The sequence below is a fragment of the Antedon bifida genome, chromosome 6 (genome assembly GCF_963402885.1).
Source record: "Antedon bifida chromosome 6, ecAntBifi1.1, whole genome shotgun sequence".
In the NCBI taxonomy this organism is placed as follows: domain Eukaryota; kingdom Metazoa; phylum Echinodermata; class Crinoidea; order Comatulida; family Antedonidae; genus Antedon; species Antedon bifida.
The window spans coordinates 23,608,516-23,627,750 of record NC_136231.1 but is presented as its reverse complement, the minus strand read 5'-3'; the positions used below and the strand labels follow the sequence as shown (position 1 = coordinate 23,627,750).

The 19,235-nt window shown below is 33.4% G+C and overlaps 1 protein-coding gene across 18 annotated transcripts in view; it reads right to left on the bottom strand.

The window, feature by feature from the left end:
* Positions 1-19,235, bottom strand: part of LOC144845883 (uncharacterized) — a 99,611-nt gene that overhangs the window by 11,075 nt on the left and 69,301 nt on the right. For all 18 annotated transcript variants that reach the window (XM_078703372.1, XM_078703365.1, XM_078703369.1 and 15 more), the window contains 11 exons: positions 18,614-18,661; positions 18,302-18,361; positions 17,885-17,941; positions 17,570-17,617; positions 17,324-17,416; positions 17,125-17,193; positions 6,018-6,056; positions 3,485-5,752; positions 2,339-3,349; positions 1,834-1,905; positions 1,146-1,205 (listed from right to left, as the gene is read on the bottom strand). In XM_078703372.1, the coding sequence (XP_078559498.1) occupies positions 1,146-1,205; positions 1,834-1,905; positions 2,339-3,349; positions 3,485-5,752; positions 6,018-6,056; positions 17,125-17,193; positions 17,324-17,416; positions 17,570-17,617; positions 17,885-17,941; positions 18,302-18,361; positions 18,614-18,661 (3,825 nt within the window). The remainder of the gene's footprint in view (positions 1-1,145; positions 1,206-1,833; positions 1,906-2,338; positions 3,350-3,484; positions 5,753-6,017; positions 6,057-17,124; positions 17,194-17,323; positions 17,417-17,569; positions 17,618-17,884; positions 17,942-18,301; positions 18,362-18,613; positions 18,662-19,235) is intronic.

The following is a 19,235-nucleotide window of genomic DNA, read 5'->3' as shown; positions in this document are numbered from 1 at the left end:
AAAAAAACAAATTGAAACAAACAAATTTTATTCTACAAATCTATGAAAATCAAACAAAATTAGAACAATCAATCAATTAAAATATTAGGTCTATATAAATACACTATGAACACTATAACAAACACATTAAACATAAAATCACAAATTTCGCTATAAAAAACAAACACAAAAAATCTCTCATGTATTTCTCAGTCATACACTAATACGATCTTGTAACACCCTCAACAACACCACACCTTATCGTAGGTTAAAATTAGCATAAAGATACCACCAGCCAATCACAAACACAAATGAGTTGTGAAAACCAAACATAAGCACGGAGAGAGGAAAATTAAAACAATTGGGATATGATGATGTGAGGAAAGAATTTGTGGAAGGGTGGTTAGAATAGAAGCAAGTCATTTGAAGTTTATAAATAATGTATTGCTTTGGAGAAATACAATTTTGATGTTTAAGTTTACAGAATGATGTGAAAAATGTAATGAATGTAAGGAATAAAGTAAAGAATGTTTATTCAGAGAGCAACCTGCAAAAAGAAAGACAAAGATCATTAATAAATATATGTAAAACTACAGAGAATATAATTTTAGGCACTATTTTTGTATGGATATTATTTCAAAATGTCATTTAAAATTATAAATAATATAAAAAGTACTTTGCATTGTTTAAGAAAATAAATACGATATAAAAAATAATTTAAAAGTATAGAATGACTGAATAAATATTTAAGCATAAATAATAATCAATGAAATATTATCAAGACGTTTAACTAAAAATAAAAGGTATTATTTATTTACAGATAATTTAAATAAAATGAGACTATTTATAAGCAGAGCTTACACCATAATTTTACTCTATATGGAATAATTAAGATATTAAAAAAAATATATAAAAAAAAACCAAAACAAATATCAACGAAATTATAGTACAAAATTATATATATATATAAAATCAAAACAAATAAACATACCATGCAAACAAAGTAAAAGGTAAACAAATCAAAATAAACATTCTTTTGAAGAACACTCCCAGGGTACACTTAGTGTTTTGAGGAAAAGGTGGTTTTAACACTTTCCACACAAACTACTATATTCTACATCTGACAGCAAAGGACATTCACACCATCAATAGTGCAGCTGACTTACATAAGATGAATTAAGTAAAAGAAAGCAAGATGAACTAAATAACTGGATTGGTTGGATAACCTGAAATTAAATATACTGGATAAACAGAAAGAAACAATAATATAAAAAGAATATAAAATTAAAAAAGTTTTTTTAAATTGACATTTTTTATACCTCATACAGAAATGTTTCTGAATTTACAAATCTTAGAAAAACTTATTATTTAAAAATAATTTGAATGTATGATGGTATGTAGCGGTTTTGTTGTAACCAATATTTTTTATTTTAGTTTTTTTGCTTCACTGTGTGATCAGTATTTTGAGTTAATTTTCTAAAACTGAATTGCACTAATGATCAAATAAGAAGAAAAAGATACAATTTAGAATTCATTTTAAAACAATGTTGGGATTGTAAAAAGAAAAATATTGTTGATATATAATTTAACTACATAACATAATAAAAATATAATACATTACAAAAGCCATACAATATTCATCATGCATAATATTACAATAGCATGAAATACAAATCTATGTATAACTAATAATCAGGCTATTTCGGAAATGACATAGCTAATAACTATTAATACAAAACAAACATATTTTTATATATAAAATGTAAAGATCCAAGGAATTGTAGGAATGTGCAGTGTGGGGTATTTGATTTGAACAATACATGCTGTGGTTGTAATCCATCAAGGATGCTATACCTCTCCAACATATTCTGATACTCCATGTAACTCAGCATATATATCATCAACTTTGGGTTCACTTTCAAAACTCTGTTGAAACAATACAAATTATTTGCATTTAAAATTATTTTTTGGTAGCATTTACACTGTTTATAGCAATTAATTATTACATTGGAATCTATAAATTATAAAGATAGAGTACATTATCTAATGATGACACAGGTCGGGTTGCTGTTTTTATCAGTACAGTATAGGGCACAGGTGAAATTCAGACTGCATCCAGAAAGATTACTCACAAATCATGTTGATTGTGGGATCATTTATGTTTAGTAGTGGTTATATTAAAACTGAACTAAGACATTCATCTACAGCCTATCTAGTGTGTGTACTCTAATTGTTAAACAAATTAATATCTACTACGATTATGCGTCGTAATTAATACAATAACAATAAAAGCAAGGTATCTAAAATTAAGAATCTAGTTGACGGATACAGAATGTTAATATCTTTTGCATAGAAATACCTCCTGCACATGCAAAGCTGAAGAAGAAGTTGATTCTCTCTCACTGACAGATCTCTTGTAAACTTTACGGCTTTCTTTGGATTTTGTAGTAGATGAATGTTTCGATGTCTCTTGAAGTGAAACTGCTCGCTTCAGACTTGCAGAGGAAGTTGATTTAGATTTCCTGCTTGTTTTCTCATTCTTTGATGTATGAGAGACAGTGTTGAAGGAATAGAAACTGCTGATACGGCCCTCGCATTCATTGTAAGCATGCAAGTCTCTGTGCTTTTTCCTGACGTGTGTGAGATCTCTGGTCGGGATTGGATCCGATACTTCTGAGGAAGTTTGTTCTGAACCTCCAGTGGCACTGTCAGTTTCTGTTCCTGATTCAAACTCTCTAGAATGAGTAGTTTCATCTGATTGAGTTTCAACAGTCTGTTGAGCTGATGCTGTGATATAAGATTGATCTGGAGTCTCTCTCTCTTCTTTCAATGACTCTACGGTATCAGTTGTGATGTCATCAGATTCAGTAGTAATAACATTATCATTCGCAGCGAATCTAGAAGTTCCACCTACCACAGTCAATGATGTAATGGAACTTTGCATTGTATTGGTTTCTATCGATGTATAAGTTTCTTCATGGAAATCTCTTTGTTCAATATTACTTTCATGAAGTTCACCATGTGTTCCTTCAAATCCACTTGTACTCGTCAATTGTTCCATTTTAGTTTCTGTCGTTCTTTCAGTAAACGTGCTAGTGACAAATCCTGATGAATCACTTTGTAGGATATTTTCAGTAAGCCGTGTCTCTCCAGAATCTTCATAAGCAGTTGTCATGCATTTATTGTTAGTAAAAGCACATGCAGTTGTTAGATCTTCTGATGTTAGTCTTACCTGAACATTGTGGTGAGTGGAATCAGCTTCATCTTTTTGTTCATCTAAATTATCATAATCTGTTGTTGAGACAGGGGAAGGAAGTTCTGGAAGATGATGACTAGCAATACTATCAACGTGATCTTCGGGCATATCTAGCTTTGCTGGTTCATCAGTCTCTATTTCTAAAGACTCTGTTGCATAATCTGCGTTGTCTTGTTCATCGTCGACGATCTGAGCTTCTTGCCCACTTGAAGTAGGTTCTAAATCTTCTGCACATTCTTCAGTTTCTACTTCTAAAGACTCTGTTGCATTATCTGCTTTGTCTTGTTCATCGTCGACGATCTGAGCTTCTTGCCCACTTGAAGTAGGTTCTAAATCTTCTGCACATTCTTCAGTTTCTACTTCTAAAGACTCTGTTGCATTATCTGCTTTGTCTTGTTCATCGTCGACGATCTGAGCTTCTTGCTCACTTGAAGTAGGTTCTACATCTTCTGCACATTCTTCAGTTTCTACTTCTAAAGACTCTGTTGCATTAACTGCTTCGCCTGGTTCATCATCTATGATCTGAGCTTCTTGCTCACTTAAAGTAGGTTCTACATCTTCTGCGTATACTTTAGATTCTCCTGTTTGGTTTTCAGATGTGCCAGACAAAGATTGATCATAATAATTCTGTTCAGTTGGCCCATTAAGGACTTCTTTCTCAAGAGACTCTGAGGTCTCAGCAACAATAGCAACTGTTTCAGTTGGTTCTAATATTGTTTGCTGTTCTGGAAGTTGCTGTGTTTGGTTTTCAGAAATTCTTGGCCAATTTCCCATCAAGACAACAGGACTTTCTCCTTCTGTGTTACTACTATCACCAAATGTTTCTGGTGTGTCCGGTAATTCAGCCATTTCTGGAGTTTCAGGATCTTGAAGAGACCTAGACATTTCTTCTGGTATTTCTAAGTCTACAGGAGGAACTGGTGTATATTCGTCACTTATCTGCTCATCTATTACATTAGATAGGTGTGTTTCATCTGATGGTTGTTCAACTTTGGTTTCAGCAATTTGTAAATCAGTAGTAGGTGAAAGATCCTCGGGCAATTCTGTTACAACTTCCTTTTCTAACAATTGGGATGAATCTTCAATAAAAGCTGGATCATACTGTTGATCATGAACTGTTGCAATATTATCATTGGAATATGTCTCTACATTATCTGCAGATAACTGGGCATCCAGTTCTTCATCCTCTGGACCACTCTTTATTTCAACATCTTGTGCTAACTCTACATATGAAGTGTCATTAATGGATTCAACAGTTTTTTCTTGCTCATACTGTAATTCATCTTCCAATACTTTAGTACTACCTAGATCTTTATCAAAAGCCTCTGGTGTTAGTTCAAAAGAAGGTTCTTGCTCGTTCTGTACTTCTGATACATCAACATCCTGTCCACATGTCATGTTGTCCTCATTTGACATTGCCAAGTTAACCTCTGTTTCTTGAACTTTATGAATCTCATCCTCTTTGGAAACTTGGATATTACAATCTTCATCCTTAGCAAATTCTGTATCACTTGTTATCATTCCAGAATTATCTTCATCAATTTGATGTTCTTGTTCATCCTGAAAAATGTTCTCTTCATTCAGTTCTTTATCAGTATCACTTAGTGGATCCTCTGCACTTGGTTGTGTTTCTGCTGTGACTTGATCAATAAGGATTAAATCTTCACATGGTGCTCTAGATTCTGGACTTTCTGGATATTCGGTATCCTGATCAACGCTTGTCTCATCTAAAGATTGTATTATGTTTTTGATGTTGGCATCATCAATACATGTTTCTTCATCTACTTCCTCAGATACCATTTCTTGTGCATTTATAGATGATTGAGCGATAGAAACACCTTCGACAATGAGCTCTCCAGGTTGCTGCTCCTCTTGATAATCTGATGTTTGTACTTTCGACACCTCATCATACTCTAATTCATCTACCACATACTCATCATCTTCATCATCATTGTCATCTGGCATCATTGATGTGATATCTGCCAGTGAGTCCTCTTCAGGTTGTGGCTTGTGATAGCCTTCATCAGATAAAATTGCAACTTTCTGAGTGCCAACAACATCTGCATTTACTCCTAGAGTGGATGGACATGTTCGAAATGACTCATCTTCTTCGTCATTGTCTGAGGTGCTCTTTGGCGTTTCATCTTCCAGTAAAGAAACATGATATGCTCCTTCTACTATTGCAATTTCCTCGTTTGATAATGTTGAATAACTGGTTTGAACATCAATGTTTTCATCTAACTCCTGTGAGGGTAGACCTTCTACAGGTGTTGGTGGTTGATATACCTCATATTCTCTATGACTCTCAAGGTTCAAAAAGGTATTTTGATTGGCATTGTTGTCAATCAGCTCTGTAATTTCCGGAGTTCTTGGTGTTTCTTCTTCAACAGGTTGAGGTTCTTGGGTTGCATCTTGATAATTTTCATATGTATCCTTTTCCTCCTGATCATCAGTTTTCAAATCATGCCACTGTTCTTCCTCTTCAGTCTTTATTTCATCCAGATTTTGTATTGGTATCTGAAATGTGAAATAATAAAACACTATTATAATGTGCTGTTTACCAACAATCTGTAACCAAACCTGCAACTACAAGTCTGCTTAGCAGATAATGTTGTTAGGGGTGGGGGAGTCGCTGTGGGAAGGGATGATTACAAAATTCAATTTGCTATGAAATTTGAGTGAATAATTATAAAAGATAATTATATATACAATGCTATTCAATAATTCTCTTCACATTATTTAAATTGATATTGAATATTTAAGAAACAAAACAATATCACACCTGAGATTCCTTCATAGCAACATAGTCTTGTTTTGCATCCTAAATGAAAACAAAACAATACCATTTTATAACATTTGTGTATAAATAAAAAGCAGAAACATTAAACTGTAGTGACATATCTAAATATGAAGGTTCATTGATATTGATATGAAGGTTCATTGATATTGATATAGAACTGCAATTAAACTTCTTCAAAATATGCTCTGAAAACAAAATATCAGTCTCAAGACAAAAGCTGTTATAATTTACAATAAAATACATATACACTGAAATTAATTCCTAGTATACATTTCAAGATGAAGAAATGATATAAGTGGCTCAATCAATAGTTATATGAAAATTTCATGCAACGGTAAATACAGCAAAGTGTTTCTTACATTAAATATATCTTCAATTAATCTCTGCAAATAAAAACAAAAAACGTGCAGAATTCAGTGTAAAGGTGAATTAACACAAATTTTGAATTTAGAAGGAAAGCAAGAATTTAGGAAATATTGGTCGACATTGCATTATAAATAAAAATTTTACCAAATAGTGTACATACATCTTTTACCTTTGGTAGGGAATAAGGACAGAATGGGCTAAATGAACTTAAGGAACAATAGGATTTGTATCTATAAGTGTGTTTATATTTTGGTGGCATACTCCTCAATTTTGAACATGGTGAAAGAATTTTAAGAACAAAAAATATTTCAGGTGCATTTACTAACTTGGTGTAAATTATTTTAAAAAGATACATTTATATCCAAAATTTGAAACATAAAGAAGCAAACTACTGCTTAAATGCATTGAAGTAAATAAAAAAAAAATGAACAAACATATTACAATTGTACAAAATGACCATGGTAATGATTAAAATACACAAACGATTAAAAGACAAACAAATAACATTAATGGAAAAACAATTCCACCGCATTACAATTACCTCTGAGAAGTTATCAACAGCAACAGAGATCTCATCTGACACGTCAAATTGATCAGAAAAAGACCCAGAGACTTCCCCTTGAGACCCATCAATATCTGTATGGGCCTCACTAGCTTTCTCGAAGGAGCTAATATCTTTCTCTGTGACTTCATTAGAAGAAGAACCAGCACTATAAAAGGACAAGGTCTCCCCACCAACAATTTCCACACTCTCTTTCATAAGAGTACCGATACTGTCTGTTGAGTGTATTTGATGTACCGATACCTTTTCAGATTCACCATCTATTTCACTTGAACTAGAGGTGATAACATGTTCACTTACAGAGCTGAAAGTGGAAGAATCATGTTCTGTTATGACAATGTTCTGTTGAAATGATTTTGTTTCTTGTGTGAGTTCACTTGTGTGCAATTCTTGTGTGAGCTGAATTTCACTTGTGTGTGATTTTTGTGTGAGCTGAATTTCACTTGAGTGTGATTCTTGTGTGAGCTGAATTTCACTTGTGTGTGATTCTTGTGCATGTTCACTTGTATGTGATTCTTGTATTCGCTGAATTTCACTTGTATGTGATTCTTGTGTGAGCTGAATTTCACTTGTGTGTGGCTCTTGTTTTTGTGTGAGCTTTACTTCACTTGTTTGGGATTCTTTTTTAAGCAGAATTTCACTTGTGCAATGTTCTTGCGTAATCTCAATATTGCTATCATGTGTTTCATGTGTGAGCTCTACACCACTCATGTATGTTTCTTGGATGACCTTATCACTGTGTGATTCACTTGACTGCTTGAACATATCTGTGTCTGTCTGTATTTTAACCTCTTCATCACTCAATTTCTGAATGTGAACTACTACATCATCATCACCACTTTCATCAATATCAATTGATTGAACTCTATCGGGTTCTTGGTTAATGTCAAGATTAGGAAGCTCAGCATCAATTTCAACGCTTGGTGCAGATATCACTTCATCTACTAATTCATGCTCACTACTTTCATCATCAGAATCAACATGAGATGGATGTTGATCTATATCAAGGTTTGTTAGTTCATCAGTAACTTCAACCTTTGGAGGAGCTATGATTTCATCTGTTAGTTCATGGTCAAGTGATATATCATCACCTTCTGATGAAGGATATTCCACAATTAAGTCTTTTTCATCTACATATTGCTCATCCATAACAGTAGAAAGATTAACTAAAGCATCTGAATGAGATGTTGCATCGACCTGGTCATCGTTGTCTAATTGCATTGATTTTACAGTCTCAAGTTTTTCTTCAGTAATGGTTTCAACAACCTCTTCTTCTACAGCACCAGCATCGCTGTTATCTAATTGTGATTCACTGTCCCCATATTCTGGTGAACTATTCATACACTCTGCAAAATCTGAAATTATTGCACTCCTTTCTTGTGCAATTTCTTTTGAAGTGTTGTTTTGTCTAGCAATGTCCTGCTGTTCCTTGCAGTAATCTTCAACAATATCAATTGTATCTCCTTCTTGAACTGAGTCAGGGTATTGTTCAAGCTCAAGGTTAGGTAAATCATCATCCTTTCTAGAAACCACCTCAATAAAGCTCTCTGTCACCATCTCTTCCTCAGCTTCATCTACCTCAAAGCTTTCCTCTTTAACTTTATTACAAACTGTTTCACTTTCAGACTCATGTTCATTATCAATGTCTTCATCTACTATATCAACATCCAATCTTTCATTTATAACTTCACCCTCCTCTTTTTCAATAACACTCTCTTCAAATCTGACATCCTCAACAGATTCAATAATAATCTTATCTTCAGAAGTATTTTCAATAAAACTATTATCAACTTCATCAGCTTCAGGATAATGTTCTCTGCCTGAAACAACATTTTCATCAAAAGAGGCATCAACTTCATTGACAATAGATGTATCATACATTTCATCAGATTCAGAATAATGAACTTGTTCAGAAGAATCAACATGTTCTACAGGTACCACAGCAATCTCTTCTTCAAAAGATACATTATCAACTTCAATATACTCTGGGTAGTGTTGTTCCTCTAGAGCCACAACATCTTCATTAATTAGTAGAGTAGAATCAACATGTCCTTCAAAATCTGTACCCTCAATATCCTTTTCTTCGGTTAGATCTACAACTTCATTTGATTCAGGATAATAATCTTTCTGAGGTTCAACAATATTCATATCAACAGGTGAAGCATCAGCTTCTTTTTCAATTGCTTCCTCACCAAAATCAACTGAATCATGATACTGGTTTTCTTCTACCAAATATTCTTCTTCAGCCACATCAGTATGTACCTTTTCAGTACCTTCTTCATAGACATCTGATTCCGGGCAATGGTAAATCTCAGAAGATGCCATGTCCTCTTTGTGAACTGGCACAGCATCAGCTACTTGTTCAGTAAATGAATCCTGAACTTCATCTGTTTCAAGATATTGTGTATCATTTAAACGAACCTCATTGTCATCAACATTGTCCTCGGTGGATTGTTGATACAGGTCAATCTCATTATCAATTGGTAGAGAATGTTGTTTTTCCTCATGTTCTGAAATACTTTCCACAGTGACAACATTATTACTCTTTTCAATTGATACATCATCAATCTCAATGGATTCAGGGTAATAGCATTTCTCATTTTCATACCTGTCCTCAACATTTACATTATCAATCTCCTCTTCACAAGAAATTTGCTCAATTGCTACAACTTCAACTTTGAGATCAATATTTGCATCTTCATTAGTAACTTTAACCTCCTTCTCATCTGTGCTATCTGGGTTTTCAGATTCAACAACTTGCTGCTCAATAACTACAACTTCCTTTTCCACAGTAACATCCTGATCGACATATGCATCTTCAGTTGTAGCTTCAGTCTCTTTTTCATCTGTGATATTTTCTCTTTCTGATTCAACAATTTGTTGCTCAATAACTACAACTTCCTTTTCAACTGTAACATCCTGATCAACATATGTTACTTCAGTAGTAACTTCAGTCTCTTTTTCATCTGTGATATTTTCACTTTCCGATTCAACAACTTGTTGCTCGAAAGCTACAACTTCATTTTCAACAGTAACATCCTGATCGACATATGCATCTTCAATAGTAGTTTCAACCTCCTTTTTATTTGTGATATTTTCACTTTCTGATTCAACAACTTGTTGCTCAATAACTACAACTTCCTTTTCAACAGTAACATCCTGATCAACATATGCATCTTCAGTAGTAGCTTCAATCTCTTTTTCATCTGTGATATTTTCTCTTTCTGATTCAACAACTTGTTGCTCAATAACTACAACTTCCTTTTCAACAGTAACATACTGATCAACATATGTATCTTCGGTAGTAGCTTCAATCTCTTTTTCATCTGTGATATTTTCTCTTTCTGATTCAACAATTTGTTGCTCAATAACTACAACTTCCTTTTCAACAGTATCATCCTGATCGACGTATGCATCTTTAGTAGTACCTTCAATCTCTTTTTCTTCTGAGATATTTTCTTTTTCTGATTCAACTACTTGTTGCTCAATAACTACAACTTCCTTTTCAACAGTATCATCCTGATCGACGTATGCATCTTTAGTAGTACCTTCAATCTCTTTTTCTTCTGAGATATTTTCTTTTTCTGATTCAACTACTTGGTGCTCAGTAGCTACAACTTCCCTTTCAACAGTAACATCCTGATCTGCATTTCCATCTTCATTTTCACTTTCCGATTCAACAACTTGTTGCTCAATAACTTCAACTTCCTTTTCAACTGTAACATCCTGATCAACATATGTAACTTCAGTCTCTTTTTCATCTGTGATATTTTCACTTTCCGATTCAACAACTTGTTGCTCGAAAGCTACAACTTCTTTTTCAACTGTAACATCCTGATCAACATATGTATCTTCTGTAGTAGCTTCAGTCTCTTTTTTATCTGTGATATTTTCACTTTCCGATTCAACAACTTGTTGCTCGAAAGCTACAACTTCCTTTTCAACAGTTACATCCTGATCGACATATGCATCTTCAGTAGTAGCTTCAATGACTTTTTCATCTGTGATATTTTCTCTTTCTGATTCAACAACTTGTTGCTCAAGAACTACAACTTCCTTTTCAACTGTAACATCCTGATCAACATATGTAACTTCAGTAGTAACTTCAGTCTCTTTTTCATCTGTGATATTTTCTCTTTCTGATTCAACAACTTGTTGCTCAAGAACTACAACTTCCTTTTCAACTGTAACATCCTGGTCGACATATGTATCTTCAGTAGTAGCTTCAATCTCTTTTTCATCTGTGATATTTTCTCTTTCTGATTCAACAACTTGTTGCTCAAGAACTACAACTTCCTTTTCAACTGTAACATCCTGATCGACATATGTATCTTCAGTTGTAGCTTCAATTTCTTTTTCATCTGTGATATTTTCTCTTTCTGATTCAACAACTTGTTGCTCAATAACTACAACTTCCTTTTCAACTGTAACATCCTGATCGACATATGTATCTTCAGTTGTAGCTTCAATCTCTTTTTCATCTGTGATATTTTCTCTTTCTGATTCAACAACTTGTTGCTCAATAACTACAACTTCCTTTTTAACTGTAACATCTTGATCGACATATGCATCTTCAGTTGTAGCTTCAATATCTTTTTCATCTGTGATATTTTCTCTTTCTGATTCAACTACTTGGTGCTCAGTAGTTACAGCTTCCCTTTCAACAGTAACATCCGAATCAACATATGTAACTTCAGTAGTAGCTTCAGTCTCCTTTTCATCTGTGATATTTTCACTTCCCGATTCAACAACTTGTTGCTCGAAAGCTACAACTTCCTTTTCAACTGTAACATCCTTAGCAACATATGTATCTTCAGTAGTAACTTCAGTCTCTTTAACATCTGTGATAGTGTCTCTTTCTGATTCAAAAACTTGTTGCTCAATAACTACAACTTCCTTTTTAACTGTTACATCATGATCAACATATGTATCTTCAGTGGTAGCTTCAATTTCTTTTTCATCTGTGATATTTTCTCGTTCTGATTCAACAACTTGTTGCTCAATAACTACAACTTCCTTTTCAACTGTAACATCCTGGTCGACATATGCATCTTCAGTTGTAGCTTCAATCTCTTTTTCATCTGTGATATTTTCACTTTCCGATTCAACAACTTGTTGCTCGAAAGCTACAACTTCCTTTTCAACTGTAACATCCTGATCGACATATGTATCTTCAGTTGTAGCTTCAATTTCTTTTTCATCTGTGATATTTTCTCTTTCTGATTCAACAACTTGTTGCTCAATAACTACAACTTCCTTTTCAACTGTAACATCCTGATCGACATATGTATCTTCAGTTGTAGCTTCAATGTCTTTTTCATCTGTGATATTTTCTCTTTCTGATTCAACAACTTGTTGCTCAATAACTACAACTTCCTTTTTAACTGTAACATCTTGATCGACATATGCATCTTCAGTTGTAGCTTCAATATCTTTTTCATCTGTGATATTTTCTCTTTCTGATTCAACTACTTGGTGCTCAGTAGTTACAGCTTCCCTTTCAACAGTAACATCCGAATCAACATATGTAACTTCAGTAGTAGCTTCAGTCTCCTTTTCATCTGTGATATTTTCACTTCCCGATTCAACAACTTGTTGCTCGAAAGCTACAACTTCCTTTTCAACTGTAACATCCTTAGCAACATATGTATCTTCAGTAGTAACTTCAGTCTCTTTAACATCTGTGATAGTGTCTCTTTCTGATTCAAAAACTTGTTGCTCAATAACTACAACTTCCTTTTTAACTGTTACATCATGATCAACATATGTATCTTCAGTGGTAGCTTCAATTTCTTTTTCATCTGTGATATTTTCTCGTTCTGATTCAACAACTTGTTGCTCAATAACTACAACTTCCTTTTCAACTGTAACATCCTGATCAACATATGCATCTTCAGTTGTAGCTTCAATCTCTTTTTCATCTGTGATATTTTCTCTTTCTGATTCAACAACTTGTTGCTCAATAACTACAATTTCCTTTTCAACTGTAACATCCTGGTCGACATATGAATCTTCAGTTGTAGCTTCAATCTCTTTTTCATCTGTGATATTTTCACTTTCTGATTCAACAACTTGTTGCTCGAAAGCTACAACTTCCTTTTCAACTGTAACATCCTGATCAACATATGTATCTTCAGTAGTAGCTTCAATCTCTTTTTCATCTGTGATATTTTCTCTTTCTGATTCAACAACTTGTTGCTCAAGAACTAAAACTTCCTTTTCAACTGTAACATCCTGATCGACATATGCATCTTCAGTTGTAGCTTCAGTCTCTTTTTCATCTGTGATATTTTCTCTTTCTGATTCAACAACTTGTTGCTCAAGAACTAAAACTTCCTTTTCAACAGTTACATTCTGATCGACATATGCATCTTCAGTAGTAGCTTCAATGACTTTTTCATCTGTGATATTTTCTCTTTCTGATTCAACAACTTGTTGCTCAAGAACTACAACTTCCTTTTCAACTGTAACATCCTGATCAACATATGTATCTTCAGTAGTAGCTTCAATCTCTTTTTCATCTGTGATATTTTCTCTTTCTGATTTAACAACTTGTTGCTCAATAACTACAACTTCCTTTTCAACTGTAACATCCTGATCGACATATGCATCTTCAGTAGTAGCTTCAATCTCGTTTTCATCTGTGATATTTTCTCTTTCTGATTCAACAACTTGTTGCTCAAGAACTACAACTTCCTTTTCAACTGTAACATCCTGGTCGACATATGCATCTTCAGTTGTAGCTTCAATCTCTTTTTCATCTGTGATATTTTCTCTTTCTGATTCAACAACTTGTTGCTCAATAACTACAATTTCATTTTCAACTGTAACATCCTGGTCAACATATGCATCTTCAGTTGTAGCTTCAATCTCTTTTTCATCTGTGATATTTTCACTTTCTGATTCAACAACTTGTTGCTCGAAGGCTACAACTTCCTTTTCAACTGTAACATCCTGATCAACATATGTATCTTCAGTAGTAGCTTCAATCTCTTTTTCATCTGTGATATTTTCTCTTTCTGATTCAAAAACTTGTTGCTCAAGAACTACAACTTCCTTTTCAACTGTAACATCCTGGTCGACATATGCATCTTCAGTTGTAGCTTTAGTCTCTTTTTCATCTGTGATATTTTCTCTTTCTGATTCAACAACTTGTTGCTCAATAACTACAACTTCCTTTTCAACTGTAACATCTTGGTTGACATATGCATCTTCAGTTGTAGCTTCAATTTCTTTTTCATCTGTGATTTTTTCTCTTTCTGATTCAACAACTTGTTGCTCAATAACTACAACTTCCTTTTCAACTGTAACATCCTGGTCGACATATGCATCTTCAGTAGTAGCTTCAATGACTTTTTCATCTGTGATATTTTCTCTTTCTGATTCAACAACTTGTTGCTCAATAACTACAACTTCCTTTTCAACTGTAACATCCTGATCAACATATGTATCTTCAGTTGTAGCTTCAGTCTCTTTTTCATCCGTGATATTTTCTCTTTCTGATTCAACAACTTGTTGCTCAATAACTACAACATGCCTTTTAACTGTAACATGATCAACATTTGCATCTTCAGTAGTAGATTTAATCTCTTTTTCATTATCTGCTACATCTTTAATTTCTCTTTCTACAATTTGTATTTCATGTTTCTTATCCACTACAACATTCCCAACACTTACTTTTGAATCACTTTCAGGCAATTGGATCTTAGATTTGCTTTCATACATTTTTATTTTATCTGACAAATTACCCCTTTTCTCTTCACTTACAATCTGAGAGGTTTCTTTAGTAACTGAAGTTAACGGAATCTCTTTTTCATACACTGCAATATCACTTTTTACAGACTCTGGATATTGTTCTAAATCAAAATTTGGTAATTTATCTTCAGCCTGTGAAAGATTACTAATCAATTCTTCATCAACAATTTCTGTCTCTTCTGGCAAATACTTCTTATTATCACTACTCTCAGTAAAACCCTGTTCAGCCTTACCCACTTTGGTTTCTTTAAACAATTTTACACTAGCATGAGATTGTTGCACTTCAGTAGATTTTACTGTTCTTTGCTTACTAGGTGAAGTGCTTGCAAGCCCAACTTCTATGTGATCAATAAGTTCTTTTACAGTTTTCTTTCTTTTCTCAAAGACTACAACGGAACTGATGACACTTTCATTTGTCTGTTCTGTTACAGAAATTTCAGAATTGTCAATTGTTTGTGTAGAAATTCGCTCATCAGAATCATATCTAAAATCTGAAACAGCCTGAAAATCTGATCTCACAATACTAGTTTCTGAATGTTCTATTTTGTCAGTTGAAATTCGCTTGTCAATAAAATCAATTTTTGTCGAAGCTTGAATATCATCCCGAGTAATCTTGTCTGGCTCAAACTCTTTAAGAGGTACATCCTCCCTTTCATTTTTCATACCTTCATCAGTTCCAGTGTAGTAGTCTTTGATCTCAGAATCTATGACCTTTGTAGAAGTTGAACTTGCAACTTCTATCTCCATAAAACCATCAGTTGGTGTATCTGAGATTATACTGGCTTCACCATCTATTCTTTCTTCACCTTCACTCAATCGTTTTTCAATACCATTCAAATCATCTTCACTCTTGGGTTGATTTTCTTCTAAATAATTTTTTAAATCGTTTTCATCTTCTTCAGGACTAGAAAGGGCCATTGGTCGAGCACCAAACTCAGAGTTAATATTTTCATCAATTGAACCTTGCCTAGGAATAACTACTTCTTCTTCGACAATATGTCTTGTTCTTAAATTCATTAATGGGCTCTTTTTTGTGGGTTTTGTTTGTGGCTTAACTGACTCACCAAAAGTTTGGTGGGATTTTTCAATTTCTGATTTGTGAGAAGTTTTAGTAGGAATTGTGTGTTCTTCTAAATTCGGGGAAAGTAGATCAGAAGCAGTTGCGACTAAACTCTGATAGTCTGAAACTTGGTCATGCACATTGGCCACATGTTCTAAATTTTTGGTTTCTGCTACTAAATTCTCATCATCTGATTGGCTTGGTATAACTTCAGAAGTTTTCTGAGTGTACACCTCAATTGACTCTAGTTCTTTTGATTTATGTTCTACTAATTGTTCAGGCCTTGATAGACTTTCAGAATAAGTCTTGTTTTCATAAGGTAAAATGTCTGATGGTTCTGACTGTACAGGAACAGAAACTTTTGTACTTGAGGAATCTTCTTCAGGGCTAGACAATGGAGTAGGACGGGCTTGGAAATGTGCACTAATACTTTCATCCACTGACTGTTGTTTAACAGTTATTACCTCTTCTTCAATCTCTTGACCTTTTTGAAGAACCCGATTTTGCAACAAAGGACTTGTTGAATCTTGTTCAACTACATTATTCCTTTGGTTTTCAGTATTTTCCTCTGACTCGAATTGAGGAATATCCTCAACATCTTCAAGTGTAGATTGTTCTTCAACATCTCCGACAGTAGACACAGAGTGGACATCTGGTGACTGTAGTTCTGAACTAACAATGGACAAAGTTTTCTCTTCTCTAGAAGAACTAACAGTGGTGTCTTCTGAATAATCAACAGACCATGCACTTTCACTATAATCAGATTTAAAAGTAGGTTTCTCTCCAGTAACACTCTCATTTCCAATTTCAATTTGAACTCTTTTCTCACCAGATTTCTCTGTCAACATTTCTTTACCTTCTTTCTCAAATTTTTCGGACACATCCTGAGCAAAATCATCTGAACTAGCCGATTGTGTGATTGAATGTGAATATTCATGTGTTACATCTTCCCTTTTCAACTCTTGTGAGTAATCAACAGACTTTACAGACTCCTTAAAAGAGTCTTTCTCAACAGGGGATCGGTACTCTTGTGCAGCCTTTTCCTCCCCAGGGGATGGTAAATCAAGGGCCAAATCATGGTCATGCCTTCGTGTAATAGAAGGATCAGATTCAGCTTTGCTGGGAAAGTCCTCAACTTTTTCTGATCTAACCATTTGTGTCTTAGAGAACTCTTGATCTTTCTGTCCATAAAAGCAGCGTTAAAGAAATAATTGTCGATTTATTAGGAAAAAACAGTCAACTTTGTTAATAATTTACTTACAGTTAAATAAAAATTATCTAACAGCAATTCTAGTACTAGTTGTACTGAAAAATCACATGATTACATTGCAACAGTAATGTCTTACCTTGGCAAAAACAAGTTCTGGTGCCTGTTGTTGCTGCTGTTCTTGTTTTTCAGTTTCAATTATTTCTTCCTAAAATAAAAAAAATTGAAAAAAAGTAATTTATCTTAAAAAGATTAATCCGGATACCATTTTCTGTTGATGTTCTTTTTGTGATAATTGTCGCAATGGACTCTCGGTTGTGATTCTAATAAAAACTCACCTCCTGTGCTTCCACAACGGTCTCAAATTCAGGTTCAAAAACCATTTCTTGTCTTTCTTCCTCATGCTTTTCCCAAATTTCTTCTTTAATTTCCTGCAAAAAAGTTGGTGATATTTAAGATACCGTACAATATCAACACTGTAGAAATAAACATGTATACTATTATTGTTCCATAGCAATGTTAATGAAAACAAAATGATTTTAAAATAATTTATCAAAAGGAAAATCCCAGTCATAAAATCTTACCTCATATATTTCTGCAGGTGTCATTTCATCGATTTCATCAAGATGTTCCTTTTTTGAAAGAAAGAAAATATTATAAAAACCACATTATCAAACCAGATAATTAAGGAACCTCACGCTATTAATTATTTCTACATTTTTTTAATCATCCATAGCAAAGTCCAAAATAAACATAAATGGAAATTTATCAATCTTTTTCAAGATAGTTAAGAAGTCGTGAAAGGGTGAAGATTTATTTATTAAAGCCACTTTTAATCTTATGGAATGGACTTCATAGATTTATATAAAAAAAAAAAATTGATAAAATTTAGGCCTTACTCGAAGATAGGGATCAGCTAATGCTTCTTGCATGTCATGGTCAGTGTAAACATCATCCTAAAAAGTAGTAGAAAAAAACACATCATAATATTATCAGCTCAAGTTGTATGTTTCAGGATTTAATATAGGTTGCTCTTTGCACACAAAAGTTCCACTAACTCAACCAAGATGCAATAATATAAATAAGAGAAGTCTTTTATAAATATGATAAATAAATAAGTAATTACATAGATTATAAACAAGTTGATAAATTCATTTGGATTAACTGCATTTGCAAGAAATTAGGCAAATTTATTAAAGCAGGGAAGAGTTAAATTACAATTTAATTTAACTCTTCCCTGATTAAAGTGTAAAAGCTTTGAAAAACTAGTTTCAGCCAATCTTCAGAATAATTGCGGTGCAAACACTAGACTCTACCTGTGTTACAAAGCCATGCTGTGCTACCTCATCATCTGGGTGCAGCTTCAGTTCAGTGTCCTAAAAGGATAGTACAATTTTAAGACCCAGATAAAACATGTGTTTTGAAGCTGTACGAATGAACTCCAAATATGATATGTATTGAGAATATTAGATATGTATTTGTTAATACTATATTTTTTATAACTTAATCTATTCGGAGACCAACCTTTGGAGACCGGCAGTAATCAATTAATTTAAAATATTTTTTTTTATTATGACAAAAATAGTCTGTACTTTTTAGGCTAATAATTAATCCAAAAATATAAATACCTTCGAGAGGGCAGCAGCATGATTTAAGTCCATCTCTGTATTCTCATCCTGTTTTGTATGTTAGTAAATGGAAGAAAGAAAGAATGGATAGGCAGAAGAAAGAAGAGAGATGATGAATGTATATTAAATGTCTTTACAGACCCACAGGCATTAAAAAGGTTTCTAACCTATTTAACACTGTTTAGTAACTTGATAATGAAATGTCTAATATTTGCTTATGATTTGTTGTGTACAGTAAGCTAACATCCATACATAGAAAAGGAAGTGGGTATGTGAATAAAGTGTGTAAAAGTATTACAAACTGTGCAGATATTGATGAAAGTAAAAGAAAGATAAATGAATAGATTAAGTTTTATCCTATTATTATAGTTTTGGTAACATTAAGCTAACATAATGAATACATCATCAAATCTTCTGAATCATTTTAAGTGTTTAGTTAGTTTTATCAAAACTGTAAAAAACAATCAATTAACCGAATAGCTTTGCCTTTAAAAAATGCAATTAATTTGATTCATTGCAAGATTTTGATTTCCTTTGTATTCATTATTTTGAAGTGTTGGTTATAACAAAAGGCTATTGTGTCAGCATGCAAGGAAACACCAATAAGTGAAACATTTAGGGC